This window comes from Aquarana catesbeiana, linkage group LG02, assembly GCF_042186555.1.
Source record: "Aquarana catesbeiana isolate 2022-GZ linkage group LG02, ASM4218655v1, whole genome shotgun sequence".
In the NCBI taxonomy this organism is placed as follows: domain Eukaryota; kingdom Metazoa; phylum Chordata; class Amphibia; order Anura; family Ranidae; genus Aquarana; species Aquarana catesbeiana.
The window spans coordinates 404,874,944-404,896,281 of NC_133325.1; the positions used below are offsets into that span (position 1 = coordinate 404,874,944).

Here is a 21,338-nt window from a genome sequence, read left to right on the forward strand (position 1 = left end):
GTGTAGCTCCTGGCTTTTAATTTTTTTTTTTTTTTGGTGGACCTCCGCTTTAAGGTTCCAAATTACACTGAGCCCTATGTTTTATTCTGTGCTTTGTGTGACATCGTATCCCCCACCCCTTACCTTCTGGAACTGAGAAAAATCCTTTGATCTGTGTGTTTCGAAGGCTGTAGAGAAGAGAGGGCAGCAGATAAACGAGTACAACTTATAGCACATCTTCACCCTGTAAACAAAGTTTCCTCCTCTCCACCCCTAGCTACACAAGCAGCTCTGTCTTTTTTTTTTTTTCCTTCCTTGTAAAGTGTACAGCCTTACCCCATGCATATGTAGCGCTACTCCGAAGGAGCCGCTTGGTAAATTTGGGTTTTCTGATCTCCGCCTCAACCCCAAGAATGACCTCAGCCCCTCTGGCACACCTGGTTAAAGTACTGCAAACACATTTAAAGATGCATGTGGAAAATACTGTTATCCTGGCTGTGGGTTATCACCAGAAACAGACACACCTGGTAGTGATAAACAAATTGAATATATTATCACGGTTTAAATCGTATGGAACCTTACAGCACTGTTAAACCTTTCTGCAAAGAATGAATACATTAGAAAAGACAACCTTCAATACTTGGATTACTGCCCTTTTCTAAGTTTACAGTTACTATATGCCCATAACAGACGCTGAGAGGGAGGAGAGAAGATCTATCAACTTCTCAGCTCCTTCTGGGCCATAAACACCATTGAAAGTAACGATACAAAAAGAAGAAATGGGTTAACAGGTACAGTAAGCACAGTTCTGTAACATTACAGGTACTGAGTTGAAGGGTACTGTGTCTTCTGCTAGCAAACGTTGGGGCCCTTTGTAAAGAGAGTAGGTTTAATCAATCAAAAGTGAGACAATAATCCTCTAGGAAATCCCGTTAGGTAGTGGTTTGTAAGAATAGAATGGCTAAGTGGCAGCTCCAAACAAGCATCCTCTGACAGTAGAAAGGGGAATAGGTGTCTGCACTGTGCTAATAAAGATGTTGGGTTTACACCGCTCACCAAGCATCTGATGATACAACGGAAGTCCCAAATGGTGGTTCAGGCTCCTGGCAATGTTGTAAGGCACTGGATCACCTCCTGTCGGCCGATCAGGATAGCTGGTAGCTGAACTGGCAGGGTGATGGGACAATGGCCAACAGGACACCTGGATGGGTCTTGTGATCCTTGAAGCAGTGTGTGGGTTGTCTCCGCTAGGCTAGATTGTGCTGAGTTGCTGAGCAGGGTCCCTCGGCTGAACGGTGGAGGACCGTGTGGGTGACACTGTTCCTGGCTCATTTTATCTTCACTCTTGGCAGCAGTCTCAGGAAAAGCGTGTCTCTCTCTCTCTCTCTCAGATGGTGGTAGACAGTGTGTCTCTCTCTCTTAGGTGGAGTTCCACCACACAATACCGTCACCTCACCACTCCTGTCCTCTATCCCCTCTCCTCACGGTAACTCTCCCTGGTAGTCTCAAGAGAAACGTGGCTTTCTCACCCTCTGTTGGGTCACACAGTCCCTGGTATCCCTCTGATGTCCTCTACAGTTGGGGAACTTGGAAAGTCTCCTTGGCTTGCCAAAGGTTGTCTCTGTGGGATGAACTCTGGACCCTCAGGCCTGAGGGTTCCCGCATCTGCTTCTATGGGAGAAAGGGGAGTACAAGTCTCTGCCAGCGTAGACTGCCACAGCCAATCCATGCATAGGGATCCATCTTGATGCTTTCAAGGGTGTTGTCTTGGTGGTTTGCTAGCAGAACAGGAAGTCCCGGGCAAGCCCCCACGTGTAGCGCCACCCCCGAAGGAGCCGCTTGGTAAATTTGGGTTCTCTGATCTCTGCCTCAACCCCATGAATGAACTCAGCCCCTCTGGCACACCTGGTTAAATTAAATTACTGCAGACACATTTAAAGCCATGTGAAAAATACTGTCAACCTTGCTGTCTCTCTCTCTCTCTCTCTCTCAGATGCTGGTAGAAAGTGTGGCGCTCTCTCTTGCTTTCTCTTAGGTGGAGTTCCACCACACAGTCCTGTCGCCTCACGACTCGTGTCCTCTATCCCCTCTCCTTACGGTAACTCCTCCTGGTAGTCTCAAGAGAAACGTGGCTTTCTCTCCCTCTGTTGGGTCACACAGTCCCTGGTGTCAGCATGTCTCTCCCCTCAATCAGATGCCGGTACCTCAGATCTCTCTCCCCCCTCTCTCCCTCTCCTCATTTACCTCAGCACTCCCCAAAAACTCCCCTTTTTCCCAGTGTGCTTTGTGTCTCTGAGTTTTCTGGAAGGACAAGTCAGCATCTGTCCCCATCTTGTGGCCAAAAGGAGAAATTGCATTACAACATGCCTGCTACACATATCACTCACCTAGGTGAATTAGGTGCATTATGCTCCCCGTGCCTCCTGGGATATGTGCATAGTCATTCACTCACAGAGAAGGAGGTGGGTGGGACTAGAGGCACATTATTAGGAGTCCCACCGGCTAAACCCGGAAGAACCATCAGTCTCCTGATGACATCATAAAGAACATAGTGTCACAGGGACTAATCAGTGGCAGAATAGAAGAGGATCTTGGCAGGGCAATGCTGAGTATCTGAATCTTGCAGAAAACACCACCCAGTAAGTAGGGGTTTAAAAAAAAACAAAGGGGGGGGGGGAATGAAGATCCAGTTTAAGTGGGAAAATTTGTTTCATCTCTATGTATAACTTGAGGCTAATCCTTTCAGTAGCAATATGTAAAGGCTTAAAACCACTTGATGAAATCTAGGGAAAAGGGAAACCTTTATCTTGCAGTTGGGCTCCCTGTGCACTAAAAGGGTTCCGCTATATTCACACAGACAACTACAAACAGTGGATTCCTGTGGCAGGAATCACAGGTGTATGTGAACTGCTACGACCAGGAAGCTTGTAATAATGAATGACAGGCAAAAGGTAGCCACATTTGACTGCATGTAATCTCACATGAATGGTGATTACCTGTGGTTTGGGAAAGATGATGGAGTCTCTCTGCATCCAGAGTCAATCATCTGTTTCTAACCACAGGTAATTGCTCCTTGTGCAATTACATGTGGACAATCATGGCTGCTGTCAGCCTGTCATTCATTTGTACAGGCTTAATGGTCAGCTGTTTTCATACCCCCTGTGATTCCTGCCACAGGAATCCACTGTTCTTCTGCAATTGTCTGTGTGAACAAAGCTCAAAATGCTTGTTTATGGCTAGAGTACCTTTACTTACCTGATCCCCAGCTTCCAAATGCACAAACAGTAAATGAGGGAATCTCTCCAAAATGAATAGAATTTCCATCTTAGACAGTTGTCACAGTGGTGCCTCTTGATCTGATGGCAACCCTAAGAGCCGGCTCACACTATATAAAAGGTGCATTAACAGTTTTGTGCATTTTTGACAGCCCATTCATTTCAGTGGGCCACCAAACGAGCGGGAACGCGCAAAAAGCATGGCAGGTGTGACTTAGTGCATAGTGCTATTTGGAAATAGTGCAGCACCAAACCGCATAGTACTGCAGTACCATGTGTTTTGGTAGCCACAAACGCACCTGCATTTGCAAGATGTGTGGGGGTGCCATTAAGAAATAATGGCAGCTGTGCATGTTTGCAGCTGGTAGCGTGTTCCTGTGAAGTGTGGGAAACGTGTGTTTGTCACCGCAAGTGGCATGAATGGCCCTTAAAATTTGTATTTTCTTTTACTTGCTATCTTGATGACAATGGTCTTCAGGACAAGTAAAATAGTAAATTTCTCAGTGGGTACACAGACAGGAATACAAACTTTACAGAGAGTCTAACTACCCCAGGCATCACTAAATGGTGAACCATGGTCCAGACCCAGACTGCATGAGAGTTCTATGTAGACCACCTGCTAGTCAGACCCACCCAAGGGTTAAACACCCCTATAAAAAACAAGCAATTAAAGTGGAACGTTAGCAAAAAAAAAGATTTTTTAATGCAGTAGAGACAATACTATGCCTCTTCTGCAATAAAGTTCCTACATGACAATTTCGAGATGAATGACCTCCTGCTCATGTTTGGGAGTGGTGTCCTTTCAGCCTGACCAGTGAAAACGGACAAGGATGCCAGTGGCAAGCATGGAGCTTTAGGACACTGCAGCGCTGGAGAGAGAGGGTGAGTAAAGTCCTGGTTCAACCTTCGTGTTGTGAGGGGCTACTTTGACAATATCCCATATTCTAGCACATCTCAAATATTTATAGCTGTATGCAACAAATGTCTACTAAGTAGACATTTCCGGGTGTGTTAAAATGGAGAAAACCAAATGCACAGCTGGACTCATTTGCCAAATTGTCAGCCCTCTGAAAAACAATCTGCCGTGGATTGCTTTTCATATAGACAATGAGGGGGCAATATGTCACCTCTTGTCTGCTTGTTGTAATCTTTTGCAGGCTGCACGACAGCACTGCAACCGTTTTTACTCCCCCCCTCAACCGCAAGTTTAAACTAGGCCTTGAATAAACCCAAGTTTCATTATATCTTGTCTGTTTGGTTATCAGATATCTTTTGAGTACAGTTAAGAGGAACCCTTTGCTTGTTTATACAGTATCTAACAAAAGTGAGTACACCCCTCACATTTTTGTAAATATGTAATAATGTAATGTTGCAATATAATTTTAAAGCAAGAAAGGTATGTTCTCTTTGTGTACCAAATGATGCATTCTTTTCCATGCTAATATGTTCTAACTTTGTCTTACAGTGCCTGTATTCTGGGTTGTAAACTCCCCTCTTCTAATCCGATAACATGGGTGACTGTCTGACCCCTGAAGGGAAGGCACAGCTCATTACACGTAACTTGCAGGTATGTGAATTTTAAAAGGTCATATCAACCAAAATGGATATGCCAATTTTTAGAAGCTAGTGGCAAGCTAAAATAACTACTTTTCTCTTTGAACTTTGACTTTATAGTGCTTCTTCTCCTCTCTTATTTTCTTTAGTATAAATGAAAAATCAAAAAAATGGGTCCTCTTTGCAATCTCTGCCTCACATGGGTAGATGAGGGAATACAAATGGCAGAGATCATTGCTTTGAAGTCTCAGAGATAAACAATCAAAATATAGTGTGTGTATGTATTTTAGGTAAAGATTTGTAGAGTTTCTCTAAGGGGAAATTGCCCTTAGATAGTTGGAACAGGGGTCTCCTTTGGTTGTCTGTCTTTTTTCCCCTTTGCTTCTGTTTTGGTGACAATGATCATCAGGACACAAAATAGGGTGGATACCTCCCAGCTGGAGCACAGACTACAATAAAAGCTCAGAGGGTTTAAATTGCTCACTACACACCGTAAAATATGCGTACAATCATTGTACACTTAACTTTCTGTTTACCAATTATATGTAATAAAGGATCTAACTTAACCATCCAGTCGGACAGGCTTGTACTACATAGTTTTTGGCAGACTGTACAGATTGCAAAGTATGTGGTGTGCTTAAAGTGACACTCATTTTTTTTTTTTTTTTAACAAACATATCATACTTACCTCCATTGTGCAGCTCGTTTTGCACAGAGTGGCCCCCGATTCTCGACTTCTGGGGTCCCTCGGTGGCTCTCTCGGCTCCTACCCGCATTAGATAACCCCCTGGGAGAAGCGATCTCCCGGGAGGTTACCTTGCGTGTGCACTGCCGATTCCAGCATTCGGCGTCCATGGACACCGAATGGACACATGGTCACTGACAGATGTTTTTTCACCTTAATGCTTATGATGCATTAAGGTGAAAAAATACAAACCTTTACAACCCCTTTAACTCTTCCACCAAAAGAAAACTTTTGATTTTAGATACGCATAAACCTCAGTTTGTGAGAGCCATTGCTGATCTCTTTCAAAAATGCCATTTTCTTGGCTGTCACAGTGACCTATTATCTTCAGTACTTTGAATCAGTGATCTATGTCACTTAAATTATTGAAGAATAAAGGAGTGACAGGCACACATTTTCAGCATTTCTGGAAGGAAAGGTGAGCAAAAGCATCCTCCATGTTTTTCCTATGACAGGTTTCCTGTTATCTGCAAGGATAACACATTTCGTGAAGAAACTTGCACTGAGAGGGAGGAACAGTAATTTTTTTTGAAAAGTGCAGTTTAAGCCCAATAGGAAAAAATAAATAAAAACGCAAATTATAAATACCGCTACTACCTATATAATGGTATATTATCGATAACCACACAAGTGTAAGAAAAAATAAATCATAAATCTAAAACACTTATTGTGCTCAATATACAAATTGCATCATATATCTAAAAAAATGCCTCCTGCACTTATGAATAAGCCCTGTAGTTGCAAACTGCAGCGGCACCCTTAGGGCTTGTTCACTCGTAAAGTTGGGGGGGGGGGGTAAAACAGCAGGATATAATAGAAATCTGTGGCTAAGTACAGCAAACCTGCAGGTACAGTATTATTATTATTATACAGGATTTATATAGCGCCAACAGTTTGCGCAGCGCTTTACAACATGGGGCAGACAGTACACTTACAATACAAATCAATACAGGAGGGATCAGAGGGCCCTGCTCGTTAGAGCTTACAATCTAGAAGGGAGGGTCAAGTGGAAACAAAAAGGTAATAGCTGTGGGGGATGAGCTAATGGAAAAAATGAAAATACAGTTGTTAGGTGTGGGTAGGATAGGCTTCTCTGAAGAGAAGGGTTTTCAGGGATGTTCTGAAAGCTAATAAAGTAGGAGATAAGCGGACAGATTGGGGTAAGGAGTTCCATAGGATTGGAGAGGCTTTGGAAAAGGCCTGGAGGCGAGCATGGGAGGAGGTGACAAGGGAGCTAGAGAGCAGGAGGTCTTGAGAGGAACGAAGAGAGCGAGTAGGTTGGTATTTAGAGACTAAGCTAGTGATGTAGCTGGAGGTGAAATTGTGGATGGCTTTGTACGTAGTTGTTAAAATTTTGAATTTAATTCTTTGGCCAAGCGGAAGCCAGTGGAGGGATTGACAGAGAGGAGTGGCAGACACAGAGCGATTGGTAAGGTGGATGAGTCTGGCAGCAGCATTCATAATGGATTGAAGAGGTGATAGACTATGTAGAGGTAAGCCAATGAAAAGGGAGTTGCAGTAGTCAAGGCGAGAGATGACCAGCGAGTGAATTAAGAGCTTTGTTGTGTCATTGGTTAGAAAGGGGCGTATTTTGGAGATGTTGCGGAGGTTGAGGCGGCAGGATTTGGACAGTGATTGGATGTGTTGCTTGAAGGAGAGTTCAGAGTCTAGGACTACACCTAGAACCTTGGCATGTGGGGATGGGCTTATAGTTGTGCCATCGATTTTGACAGAGAGATCAGGGGAAGGGGCATATGGGGGAGGAAAAATTATAAGTTCGGTTTTGGCTAGATTGAGTTTAAGGAAGTGGTGAGACATCCAGACTGATATATCTGAGAGTAAATTACTGATACGTGAGGAGACAGAGGGAGTGAGCTGAGGGGTAGAGAAATAGATTTGGGTGTCATCAGTGTAGAGGTGGTATTGGAAGCCATGGGAGGCTATCAGTTGACCCAGGGAGACAGTGTAGATTGAAAATAGTAGAGGTCCAAGAACAGAACCCTGAGGGACCCCAACAGAGAAAGGAAGAGGAGAGGAGGAAGTAGAGTTATAAGAAACGCTAAAGGTGCGGTTGGATAAGTAGGAAGAGAACCAGCGAAGTGTACAGTCACGGAGACCAAAGGCGTGTAGTTTTTTTGAGGAGGAGGGGGTGGTCAACTGTATCAAAGGCAGCAGAGAGGTCCAGGAGTAGGAGTACAGAATAGTGTCGATTGGTTTTGGCCGTTAGTAGATCGTTAGTTTTAGGAGAGCAGTTTCTGTGGAGTGTTGAGGACGAAATCCAGACTGAAGGGGATCAAGAAGGCCATTATCAGCGAGGTGGACGCTCAGTCGGTTGTAGACCAGACGTTCGAGGAGTTTGGATAAGAAGGGGAGCAAGGAGATGGGGCGTAGGTTGTTAAGATTGGATGGGTCCAGTGAGAGCTTTTTAAGTATGGGTCTGACAAGCGCATGTTATAGAGAGTTAGGGAAGGTGACAGAAGAGAGGGAGAGAATGAAGATGTGGGTTAGAGAGTGTAATATAGGGCCAGAGGGTGAACGTAGCATTTGTGAGGGAACAGGATCCAGAGGGCAGGTAGTAAGGTGGACATTAGCAAGTAGTTTAGCAACTTCGTCTGTAGTGGTGGGGTTGAAAGAGGGAAATAATGATTGTGCCTGTGGGCATGAAGTGTAAAGCGTGGAGGGTGTCGGCACAGTAGAGATCTTAGCGCGAATAGTATCAATCTTCTGTTTGGAGTGAGTTGGCGGGTGGAGGCGGTGGAGGACGAAGTAGAGAGTTGAAGGTGGAGAAGAGTTGAAGGGGACAGGATGATAAGTTGCTAATGAGAGTGGTAAAATAGGTCTGCTTGGCAGAGAGGAGGCTGGAGTTGTATTTTTGGAGGGCAGATTTATATTGGTAGAAATCTCTCTGGGACTTAGTCTTACGCCACAGGCGCTCCAGAGCACGACTACGTTTTTTCAGACTTCTAGTATCATCTGTTTGCCAAGGTTGAAGGGGTCTGGGCTTGATTCTATGTGTAGTGAGGGGGGCAAGTGAGTTCAGTGAGGCTAGAAGTGAAGTGTTGTACACAGAAGTGGCTAGGTTGGTGCAGGATAGGGGTGAGATTTTGTCGTAGAGGTTGTTGATAGCAGAGTAGAGAAGAGAAGGGTTGAGATGACGTAGGTTTCTGCGGGTAACTTTAAGGTGGTTGGAGGGAGAGGAGGTGAAGGAGAGGGAGAGAGTGAAACTAATAAGGTGGTGATCAGAGAGAGGGGATGGATAGTTAGAGAGGTTGCATGGAGTGCAAAGGTGAGAGAACACGTGGTCAAGGATATTGCCTTCTGAGTGAGTTGGAGCATGTATCCACTGCTTCAGGTCAAAGGAGGATGTTAGGCTAAGAAGTTTGGAAGTGGAAGGAGTGTTAGTATTAATAGGGATATTGAGGTCCCCGAGAATGATAGTGGGGATTTCAGAAGAAAGAAAGTAGGGTAGCCAGGCAGAGAAGTCTTCCAGAAAGGTTGATACTGGTCCAGGGGGCCTGTAGATCACAGCTATCCTTAGAGAAATTGGAGTGAAAAGGCGAATACAGTGTGCTTCGAAAGAGGAGAGTGACAGAGAGGGAGGTGGCTGAAGTACCTGAAAGGTGCTATGTGGGGCTAGAAGGATTCCGACACCTCCTCCCTTACGTCTGCTGGATCTGGGGGAGTGAGTCCAGAGAAGACCACCATGGGATAGGCAGCAGAAGATGCAGTGTCGGATTCGTGGAGCCAGGTTTCAGTAATGGCGAGTAGGTTAAATGAGTTGGCAATAAAGAGGTCATGGAGAGAGGTGAGCTTGTTGCAGACAGAGCGTGAGTTCCAAAGGGCACAAGAGAAAGGGAGTCTGGTTTTAGGAAGAATAGAAATGGGAACTAAATTGTGTTGATTGCGGCGGCTGCTGCCAGAGGGTGCAGGGTGATGGGTGCATGGGGTACAGTTAAATGATGGAGGCCCAGGGTTTGGGGATATATCTCCAGAGGTTAGGAGAAGCAAGAGGGTGAGGGAGGTAATATGAGATTGGGATTTATATGAAGTGACATGCCCCAGGGTCTTGGAGATTTTTAGTGTATGTGGATTTAGAATTAGCAGGAGTTGGTGGGTGCAGTAATAAGGACAGGAGTGAGGGTGATATATATATATATATATATATATATATATATATATATATATATATATATATATATATATATATATATATATATATATATATGCTGTGGGGAGGAGAAGAGGGGTGAAGGAGAGATAGTTTTAGGAAGGAGGACAGAGTTGTCAAAAGCAGTGGTAGAGAAAGCATGTTACAAGGAAAAAGAGCTAAAGGAGTAAACAAGTTCACCTGATGTCTGCGTGCTGTTTTTCAAAGTGTTTATCTTGTGTCCTTTCGCTTTCTGCCTCACTTATAGAAATTGCCACTTTGAGAAAGAGCCAAGTTGCAAATGCGTACCAGCTACAGGCGTGGGTAAACCCGCAGTGCATCAGTGTGAAAGCAGCCCTATACTATTATGCCCAGTGTATTGTTTCACACTGTCTGGAAAATCTCTTCTTTTTTGACACTCGTTGATTACAAGTTAAAATCCTGTTTTTATTTACTAGAAAATTACTTAGAACCCCCAAACATATATATATTTTTAGCAGAGACCCTAGAGAATAAAATGGAGATCTTTGTAATATTTTATGTCACACTGTATTTTAGCTGCAGTCTTTCAAAAGCAATTTTACGCCCAGAATCGTAAGAGAATTGTGATCTTTATTCTAAGCAAAAAAAAAAAAATGTGATTCTCATTTTATCCAGAATCGTGCAGCTCTAATGCTGGTGTATCCCCCTTTAGGAGGATGAAATCCTGTTGCTGGTTATCAGTCAGCTCACCTAACACTGCCAGAAAGCAAAAATGACTTCCATAGTGTAATAAATTGGTAACACTTAACTACTTTATTAAAAAGGCACTCACAGATTAAAAACAGCACAGTATCACAGGGTGTACACAGTACTACGCAGCACACTGCGGATCAGCACTTCCACTTCCGCCTGTGACATCACCTAGCTTCACCCTACTTGTTACGCCACTGCCCACGTGGCTAATGAAGTAGTGAACTGTTACCAATTTACACTATGGCAAACCTAAGATTTTGGAAAAAAAAAACCTTTTTCTTATTTAGGCCAATATGTATTCTGCTACATTTCTTTGGTGAAAAAATACCAAATTGTATAGTATTGTATATTATTCAGTCTGTATGAAGGTTACAGAGTCTAGAAACCATGGTGTGTGTATGTAATATATACAATATTTGAAAACTGATCAGTCCTAATGTTCTGACCACCTGTCTCATTTCTTGAGACCATAAATTTTAAGTTCAGTACAAATATCCCCAAAATGACCACTTTTTGAAAAGTAGACTGTGAGGTAGTAAGAGGCATTATGAGTTCTTTGACACTGTCATTTTTTTTTCTTGAACTTTTTGGAAAATGAAGAAGGCAAATACATTTTTTTTTTCTCACAATGTAATTTTAACAGGTTAAATCTCACACACAGCATGGGCATACTTACAATTATACCCCAGAACATGTTCTACCCCTTCTCCTGAGTATCGGGATACCACATGTGTGAGACTTTTTCACATCCAAGACACAGAGGGCCCCAAATCCAAGGAGCACCTTCAGGCTTTCTAGGGGCATAAATTACACATCTAATTTACCAACTAACTATTGCACTTTTGGAGACCCTGGATCACCAGGACAGTGGAAACACCACAAAGTTTTTACATTTTGAAAAGCAAACACCCCAACGTATTTTCTGAAAGGCATAGCGAGTCTTGTGGAAATGTCATTTTTTGCCACACATTTTTGGGAACTGCGGAAAGAAATGAAAATTGTATATATTTTTTTTTTTTTACAAAAAGTTGTCAGTTAATAAGATATTTAAAACAAACAACATTGGAATTAATTAGAATTACACCAAAAAACACATTCTGTTCTTCTGAGTATAGGGATGTCACATGTGTGAGACCTTTTCAATGTTTTCGACTGATTATGTACCCAACATTGCATCTTGTGTATTACAAAAAAAAATCAACCAACACTGTATAGAAAACAATGTACTTTAATGGTTGCCTCTGTACAAGTGGTCAGTAAATATAGCATAGTGTAGCTTCACCCATAGCAGTCTCTATTCTGACATGCATGTGCTCTGCTCCCCTGCTTGTTGCTGATCTGGAAAGTGATGTCTTTAATGTCACTTCTGGGTCTGCCTCTCAGTGTCCCCGTCCATCATGGCTGGGAAAGAATGCAATGCATTGCATTACATTCAGTGGAGCACAGGTGAGATATCCTGGGGTCTTTTATATCAATTTTAGACCAACTTTCTAAAGCCTAAGCATTTTTTACCTTAAAGTGTTCCCTGCAATAAGGTAAAAAATGTTCCAGCACCTGTATGACCCCGAGTCAAAAGCCCCCCCACCACCGCCTCCAATACTTACCCGAGTCCTCACAGGTTTGTGAATTTGTTTTTTAAAAACTATTTGACCAAAGGACCAAGGTGTCCGTTTATGAAAAAGAGATCAGCCGTTATCCTCAGGATCATGGCTGATCTGTGGTGTGTTCCGGTTTATGTAGATGAGATAAGGAGCAGAGAACATGTTCTTGGCTCCTCATCACAGCACACAACCGTCCTCTCACAAACGGCCAGTTTATAAAAGTGAGATCTGTAGATCTCACAGCCGTTACTCTGAAATATCTCCCTTCCAGATTCACCAGCTCAGAGGTGGAGAATCTGGGAGAGAAGCTGATGTGATTAGAGGAAGCACTAATGGGTTAAAAATGTGTATAAAAACAATAGATACCATGTATGTATGTGTGTGTGTGTGTGTGTGTAGATAATTATATGAAAAAGTGTGTTTCACCAAAAGTAAATTAACAGCAATTAGATGAGAATACTGTGTTATAAATAGACAGCACATTGAAATAAAGTCCAAAAAAGTGAAAAAAATATATGTCCAATCTTGTGGGTGGAAATCAACAATAAAAGCCAATGTAGTGAAAAATATAGATTTAAATGCACAGTCCCATGATAGGATCAGCAATATAAACTTATTGAAGCTTATTGAACCTTCAGATCCCTCCACATATTTTGGGATTATAAAGATTTGGAGACTGGCTAGGCCACACTAGGACCTTAACCACTTCAAAACCAGCCTCGTTTTGGATTTTAGGTGTTTAAGAGTTTAAAACAGTTTTTTTTGCTAGAAAATTACTTAGAACCCCCAAACATTATATATTGTTTTTTTTCTAACACCCTAGAGAATAAAATAGCGGTCATTGCAATACTTTTTTTTGCACCGTATTTGCGCAGCGGTCTTCTAAGCGCACTTTTTTTGGAAAAAATTCACTTTTTTGAAAAAAAAAAATAAGACAACAGTAAAGTTAGCCCAATTTTTTTTATTGTGAAATATAATGTTACGAAAAGTAAATTGATACCCATCATGTCACGCTTTAAAATTGCGCCCGCTCGTGGAATGGCGTCAAACTTTTACCCTTAAAAATCTCCATAGGCGATGTTTAAAAAATTCTACAGATTGCATGTTTTGCGTTACAGAGGAGGTCTAGGGCTAGAATTATTGCTCTCACTCTACCGGTCGCGGTGATACCTCACATGTGTGGTTTGACCACCGTTTTCATATGCGGGCGCTACTCACGTATGCGTTCGCTTCTGCGCGTGAGCTCGTCGGGACAGGGCGCTTTAAAATTTTTTTTTTTTTTATTATTATTTATTTTACTTTATTTTATTTATTTTTTCACTGTTTTAAAAAAAAAAAAAATTTGGATCACTTTTATTCCTATTAAAAGGAATGTAAACATCCCTTGTAATAGAAAAAAGCATGACAGGTCCTCTTAAATATGAGATCTGAGGTCAAAAAGTCCTCAGATCTCATATTTAGACTAAAATGCAAAAAAAAAAAAAAAAAAAAAAAAAGTCGTTTAAAAAAATGACACAAAAAAAATTGTGCCTTTAAGAGAAGTGGGCGGAGCCGTCGTAATGACGTCGCTCCGGCCGTCACATGGTATAGAGACGGGTGGGGGCCATCTTGGCCTCACTCGTCTCAGTACCTCAGCAGTGACAGGTCCCGATCTCCTCCGCCGCTACCGACAGCTCCGGTAAGCGGCGGAGGGCGCGGGAGAGAGGCGGGAGGGGGGGTGGCACCTCTCCCGCCGCCGATAACGGTGATCTCGCGGTGAACCCGCCGCAGAGACCACCGTTATCGTGTACAGAATCGCCGGCCCTAAAGATGGATACCTCGGTTGTGGCAGCAGCTGCTGCCGTTACCGAGATATCCATCTTTAAAAAACAGGACGTCAATATACAGTGGGCGGTCGGGAAGCGGTTAATGTGCTTCTTCTTGAGCCACTTCTTTGTTGCCTTGGCTGTGTGTTTTGGGTCATTGTCATGCTGGAATACCATCCACAAGCCATTTTCAGTGCCCTGGCTGAGGGAAGGAGGTTCTCAACCAAGATTTGATGGTGTATGGTCCCGTCCATTGTCCCTTTGATGCAGTGAAGTTGTTCTGTCCCCTTAGCAGAAAAACACCCCAAAGCATATTGTTTCCACCTCCAGGTTTGATGGTGTACTTGGGGTCATAGGCAGCATTCCTCCTTTACGGCGAATTTCAGGAGGCAGACCGTGAACAATTCGCAGAGATGTGAACTGTGTACTGCAAGTTCAATTGAAGCCTATGAAGATACATTCGCACTGCACCATTGGAATTTTAATCGCACCCGCAGTCAACACTCACAGGATACTTTTTTGTTTTCTCGCACCAAATTCGCAACACATAGATGTGAACCAAAGCCATGGAATACTATGCTTTTTACATGACCTGCGAATCTGTGTGTTCCTAAATGCATCAAACCCGCTGTAAATTTGCATCATTGTGAACCTAGGCTAAAGGAGTTGTAAAGTCAGAAGATTTTTTTATCTTCATGCATTCTATGCATGAAGATAAAAAGCCTTCTGTGTGTAGCAGCCCCCCAGCACCCCCTAATACTTACATGAGCCCCATCTCTGTTCAGAGATGTCCACAATTCCTATGACTGTCCGGGACTCTCCTGGCTGAGACGCAACAGCGGTGCCATTGGCTCCCGCGTCTGTCAATCAGTCAATTAGCCAATCGGGAGAGCAGCCTGTCTGAGTGGACACACGGAGCTGCAGCTCGGCTCGGATGCCCCCAGAGCAAGCTGCTTGCTGTGGAGGCACTCGACGGGAGGGAGGGGCCAGGAGCGCTAAAGAGGGACCCGAGAAGATGAGGATCCAGGCTGCCCTGTGTTAAACCACTGCACATAGGAGGTAAGTATAACATTTTTTTTATTTTTTTTTATTTTCTAAAACAAGACTTTACAATCCACTTTAAATGCTCATTTGCATTGTTTTTTGTGTTTTTGTTTTAATTTATATATATATATATATATATTTATTTATTTTTTTTTTTTTGCAATGTGCCTTGAAACATGCTAGAAAATTTGCCTGTGTGTGTTCCCTATCACAGTCCCCTCCCTGCATGTCCTAGCACTCTTCTCTTCTTGGAATGTCTATTTACTCACTGTGCTGGCCCAGCTCCTCCACACAGGTAAATGGCATGCCTACATTACATTAAATGCACATATGATCTTACGGAAAGATTTTTGTTGACATTGTAGTGTGACAAATCATCTGCTATATATTGTAGTATGTAACTTTACAGACCGTAAGGATGTTTTTTTTTTACAGGAAGTCCTAGGAGAAGACAAACTAAAGGAGATCCTGAAGCAAAGAGAGCTGCGGGTGTACTGGGGTACAGCTACCACCGGAAAACCACATGTAGCTTATTTTGTACCTATGTCAAAAATTGCTGACTTTTTAAAGGCTGGCTGTGAGGTGAGTGGTATTTTATATAAAAATGTCCTAAGATTCTATACTGCTGGCTGACAAAAGAAAAGCCTACAAAAAAAAAAAAAAAAAAAAAATCTGCTTTCAACCTTTTGAACACATACCAATATCAACGTGCCTCTTTTAATGTTGTCAGTGTGCTCACTGTACTAATCTATAGCTTCCACATTGCCAATATATAGCAGTTAGTCTATTGGACGCAAACTCACCTAACCTTAAAGCCTCGTTCACATCATGGTACAGAGATGTCAGTTTTTCTGTACATGTTCTGCAAGGGCTAAAAAAAAAAAAAACAAACAATTGTTCTCTATGTGCCCTGTTCACACCACAATAGAGCTGCACAATTAATCGTTAAAAAATCGTGATCTCGATTCACCTCCCCTGACGATCTCTCCTGCAGAGGTTGAGAATTCTTTCATATAACAAGTGGAGAGACTTTATCTAAATAATTGATAACAACAAAAACCTGGGGAATGCCCAGGAAAAAACTCCAAGCCTACTTACCACCAGCTCGCAGACAACCAATTAACCTGTCGAACAGTATGCGTTAAAAACAGGGGTTTAGTCCGCACGCATTTACAAACCGCATGCGTAAGCCACAAAGCCACGTCACGGCACCCTGTAATCTGTGGTCCTAACACTAAAATTTGGGTGTCCCCCCAGTGGAGGCACATGCATTCTGATGGTTAAGTGAGGGCAGGTGGACTGAAGGGAGCCCACCCCTTCTTAAAGGTACAGGACACACCAAACACCCAGCAAATAGCACAATGGCTTTAAAGGTGCTGGTGCGTTGCTGGACTAATACACACCCCAACGTGATTTCAAAAACATTGCCACCACCCTCACTTATAGCTGGCTATTGCAGTAAGAGGCATTGGAAGGCCACTAACAGATAGCAACAAAAACCTTGGGAATGCCCAGGAAAAAACTCCAAGCCTACTTACCACCAGCTCGCAAACAACCAATTAACCTGTCTAACAATATGCGTTTAAAAACAGGGGTTTAGTCCGCACGCATTTACAAACCGCATGCGTAAGCCACAAAGCCACGTCACGGCACCCTGTAATCTGTGGTCCTAACACTAAAATTTGGGTGTCCCCCCAGTGGAGGCACATGCATTCTGATGGTTAAGTGAGGGCAGGTGGACTGAAGGGAGCCCACCCCTTCTTAAAGGTACAGGACACACCAAACACCCAGCAAATAGCACAATGGCTGCAAAGGTGCTGGTGCGTTGCTGGACTAATACACACCCCAACGTGATTTCAAAAACATTGCCACCACCCTCACTTATAGCTGGCTATTGCAGTAAGAGGCATTGGAAGGCCACTAACAGATAGCAACAAAAACCTTGGGAATGCCCAGGAAAAAACTCCAAGCCTACTTACCACCAGCTCACAAACAACCAATTAACCTGTCTAACAATATGCGTTTAAAAACAGGGGTTCAGTCCGCATGAATTTAACTAAGCTTCCTTTTTCGATCAAAGGGAAAGAACTGTGTAAATAAATAAGCCGGGCAGTCTGCCAAGTTTTTAACAACGTGTAAATGCAGGAAGTTTAACCACTTAAAGTCTAAATCTTTTTCTGACTTTCTTAAGTTAAAATCTGTATTTTTTGCTAGAAAATTACTTGGAACCCCCAAATATTATATATATTTTAGCAGAGACCCTAGGGAATAAAATGGCAATTGCTGCAATATTTTATGTCACACTGTATTTGCCCAGCGGTCTTTCAAATGCAATTTTTTGGGAAAAAATACACTTCAATGAATAAAAAAAACAAAAACGAAACAGTAAAGTTAGCCCAGTTTTTTTGTTTTGTTTTAATGTGAAAGATGATGTTACGCCACGAGAATCGTGAGAGAATCGTGATCTATCTTCTAAGCAAAAAAATCGTGATTCTCATTTTAGCCAGAATCGTGCAGCTCTACACCACAATACTGGTATCGTGTGATTTTTTTCTGCACAGAAATCTTCAACGTGTATGCAGTTTTCTGCACGGGAAAAAGACCGACATGACATCAACGTTGGTTTGAACTAGAGGTCGATCGATATGGGTTTTTCTCTGGCCATTGCCAATATTTAGAAATTGGGGCGGCCGATGGCCGATATATTAAGCCGATTTAAAAAAAAAATTTTTTGCAAGTGGCACTGGCAGCCACTGGTTGGCACTGGGAGGTGGCACTGGTTGGCATTGGCAGGTGGCACTGGTTGGCATTGGCAGGTGGCACTGGTTGGCACTGGCATGTGGCACTGGTTGGCACTTACAGGTGGCACTGATTGGTACTGGCAGGTGTCACTGATTGGCAATGGTTGGTGTCACTAATTGGCACTAACAGGTGGCACTGGCAGGTGGCACTGGTTGGCACTGGCAGGTGTCATTGGTTGGCACTGGCAGGTGGCACTGGCAGGTTTCACACTGAGCCGACTTGTCAGTTTCACGTTACACTATAGGTAACTGAATGCAGAGAAAGGCCAGCTGTCAGAATTCAGCATGATGTCGGGGGTGGGCGGGACCCGGGGTGGGCAGGGCCCTGCAGCTGTCAAACGCCAGCCAATGATTGGGCTGCTTAAGAAAGTGGGCGGGGGCCACATACACGTAGCGGTCCACCCAGATCCCATCCCATTGTCTGGTGTTTTGATAGCTGGGTCCCACCCACCCCGACATCACGCTGTATTCTCTCTCTCTCTCCCTCTCTCTCTCTCTGTATAGTTAATAGGCACTCCCCATTGTGCGTTTTGGCATTTGTTTATCAATTGATCACTTCCCTTTGTTACCAACAAAAATAAAAAAAATCTTTTAAACTATGTTTTATATAAGTTTTACGGCATCCTGTGGTTTACAGTGTACATGTTCTTACTCACTTAATTTGTATGATTTTTAGGTGACAATTCTATTTGCTGACCTCCATGCGTATCTTGATAACATGAAGGCTCCATGGGACCTCTTGGAACTGCGTACTCGTTATTATGAGCAGGTTATCAAAGCCATGCTACAGAGTATTGGAGTACCATTGGAAAGACTACGCTTTGTCAGAGGGACAGAGTACCAGCTCAGCAAGTATGTTTGCTACAAACCAGATTAATGTGAACTATTATTTCAGTATATAAAAGATCATCTTAGTATTTTTTTTTCTTTTTACCTAATGTATGATTTGATAAAAATAAACTATTAACACTTCTATTTCTGAAAGCATTCCTAATTTACACACCTGATAAACGCATGATAGAGCCAGCAACTCCAAAAATCCTTGCAATTCCTTTATTAATTCATTACATGACAGTGAGTAAAAAAACAGGGGCTAATGTGTTTTGCAGGAAGCCTTGTTCACAGCACATGTTAAAATAGAACACAGAACATGTATAATTCAAAACTCCACCTCTCCATTAATCGACTAATTAATTGTGCAATTAAAAATCACTATCGCAGGTGTACTTAAAGAGGAGGTCCGCCCACCCCTGCAAATATTAAAAGCCAGCAGCTACACATACTGCAGCTGCTAACTTCTAATAATAGGACACTTACCTGTCCTGGAGTCCAGCGATGTTGGCAACACAGCTGATGTTTCAAATACAGAGTTTGTCCTCTATACAGGCATCAGGTTTTGTAAGACCGTTTTGAAATTGTTAAAATACTCAATTGGCATGGATTTCTAGAGATAACTTTTGGTAGTGCATGCATAAATATCTTTGAACTTCAGTTCCAGCTGCCAAAAAATTCTAAATGTGCCAATTGCTAAAGATTTACTGTATCAAGAAAGTATAAAATGCTACATGGTATTAAAAGGCATACTATGTATATGTTTACTTGGGCTCTGTTTTGTCTTGCAGAGAATACACACTGGATGTGTACAGACTCTCCTCAGTAGTCACTCAGCATGATGCTAAAAAAGCTGGAGCAGAAGTTGTGAAACAAGTGGAACATCCACTGCTTAGTGGTCTTTTGTATCCTGGATTGCAGGTGGGTTCAGCCAAAGTTAGATGGCTAGGGACACTAGAATGAACAAATGCCAAAAGTTCTTCTGTTAGTAGTAGAATAATATATATATTTTTTTTTACTTCTCCATCTCTGCAGGCCTTGGATGAAGAATATCTGAAAGTTGATGCACAGTTTGGGGGAGTAGATCAAAGGAAAATTTTCACATTTGCTGAAAAGGTGAGTTTATTTACCCTTGTAAAATATAAGGATGGTAGACACCCCCGCAGGCCTTTAATTGCAACTGGAGTGATTCAAAAGGTAGGAAATACTGGCGTTATAACTGAATGGTCAGACAACTGATGGATAGTAATAGATTGCTGGACAAGGGGGTTTCTGCTGTTAATTATTATACAGTAGCTTTGCAATATTTTGAGAAATGGTTTTGATTTACTAAAGGCGAATAGACCATTCACTTTTGCAAGTTCAGTTGCACTCTGCAAGGGAATTATCCCCAGAGCTTAAAGTATGAGGTGAGGCAAGCAAAAATTCAGCTTTTTTTTTTTAAATTTCCTTGCATGTGGTAAAATGAAACTTTACTACATTCACTAAGCTATGGGGATATTTCCCTAACAGAGTGAAACAATCTATTTGCATTTGGGTAAATCATCCCAATAGAGCTGTCCTTATAAAAAAAATGTTTCTATAAATTCAGTTTTTTTATTGAAATGTAAAAATTACAACAATGGGCAGTAGCATAAACCACCATCAGATAAATACAAAACCACAATCAAAAGAGAAAAACAGGAAAAGAAAAACCTTGAATTATTGCTCTGTAATACAGTCTTATATTGGGGGCAGCTATGGGGTGCCAAGAGGCCTTGAAGAGAATATAATCAGAAAACAACCATACAATAAACACGTGACCGAATGAGATCTGAGACACGGTTAGGAGTATCACCCCAAATAAGATGAGAAATTGCGCTCAAATTACAGTGGAAAAGGAGCTTGGGGGGGATGTTCACACGCACGGGTCCGTAACAGTATCCAAATGCTCTAACCACAGGTTCCAAATTTTGTCAAACTTGGTGGGACGCACCTCATATAGACCCATTGCCCTGCTCAACCAGGATCTCAAAATTTTTGCAAAAGATGGTGGCAGCCAGATTGTCAAAGGTTATTACAACACTGGTTGATATAGATCAGACAGGGTTTATCCCTGCTAAGTCCACTGATACGAATCTGAGGAGACTATTCGCTCACCTGCAGATTGCTCATCCCAACTCAGGGGCTATAGTGGTGGTCTCTTTTGATATGGAAAAGGCATTTGATTCAGTGGACTGGACATATATGACCTCTGTTTTTAAGGTGTATAGGGTTTGGTTCCCAATTCATGGCCTGGATTTAATTGTTGTACAAATGCCCTAAAGCTGCACTTGGGATTGGATGTGGGCTGTCTGTGCTTTTTGTAGTGGGTCGCGGGACACGGCAGGGGTGCCCACTCTCACTTTCCCTAATTGCACTCATGATGGAGCCCATAGCCATTGCCCTCTGTAGGTCACCTGAGGTTGGGGCATCACTTGTTGGAGCACGGCCTTATATGCAGATGATCTTCTTTTTCTTCAGGACCCTGGCCCCTCACTGAGAGCAGCATTTCAGATATTAAACACATTTTCCATTTACTCATACTCGGGGCTTAGGGTTCACTGGGTGAAATCCAGTATCTATACACATTGGATGTCATTTTGCAACTCAATGCTCTTATACCAATTGTGTAATTTTATAATGTGTGTACTGAGATTTGGCATCCGGACGACCGGTTTATTATGTGTTGTGTCTTTTGTTTGTTGGTTTCGTAACGCACCTTCACTCGTGGTGCTTTTGTAAATCTGAGTGATCCTGTGACGCTGCAAATCATTGTGTTTTTAGCATTTGATATTTTTTA

The 21,338-nt window shown here is 42.6% G+C and overlaps 1 protein-coding gene across 1 annotated transcript in view; it reads left to right on the forward strand.

The window, feature by feature from the left end:
- The window catches only part of YARS1 (tyrosyl-tRNA synthetase 1), a 62,423-nt gene that overhangs the window by 1,193 nt on the left and 39,892 nt on the right, over nt 1–21,338 (forward strand). Inside the window, exons 2-6 of the mRNA XM_073615345.1 lie at nt 4,720–4,821; nt 15,321–15,467; nt 18,363–18,538; nt 19,309–19,438; nt 19,553–19,633. Of these exons, the coding sequence (XP_073471446.1) occupies nt 4,765–4,821; nt 15,321–15,467; nt 18,363–18,538; nt 19,309–19,438; nt 19,553–19,633 (591 nt within the window). The 5' untranslated portion in view covers nt 4,720–4,764. The remainder of the gene's footprint in view (nt 1–4,719; nt 4,822–15,320; nt 15,468–18,362; nt 18,539–19,308; nt 19,439–19,552; nt 19,634–21,338) is intronic.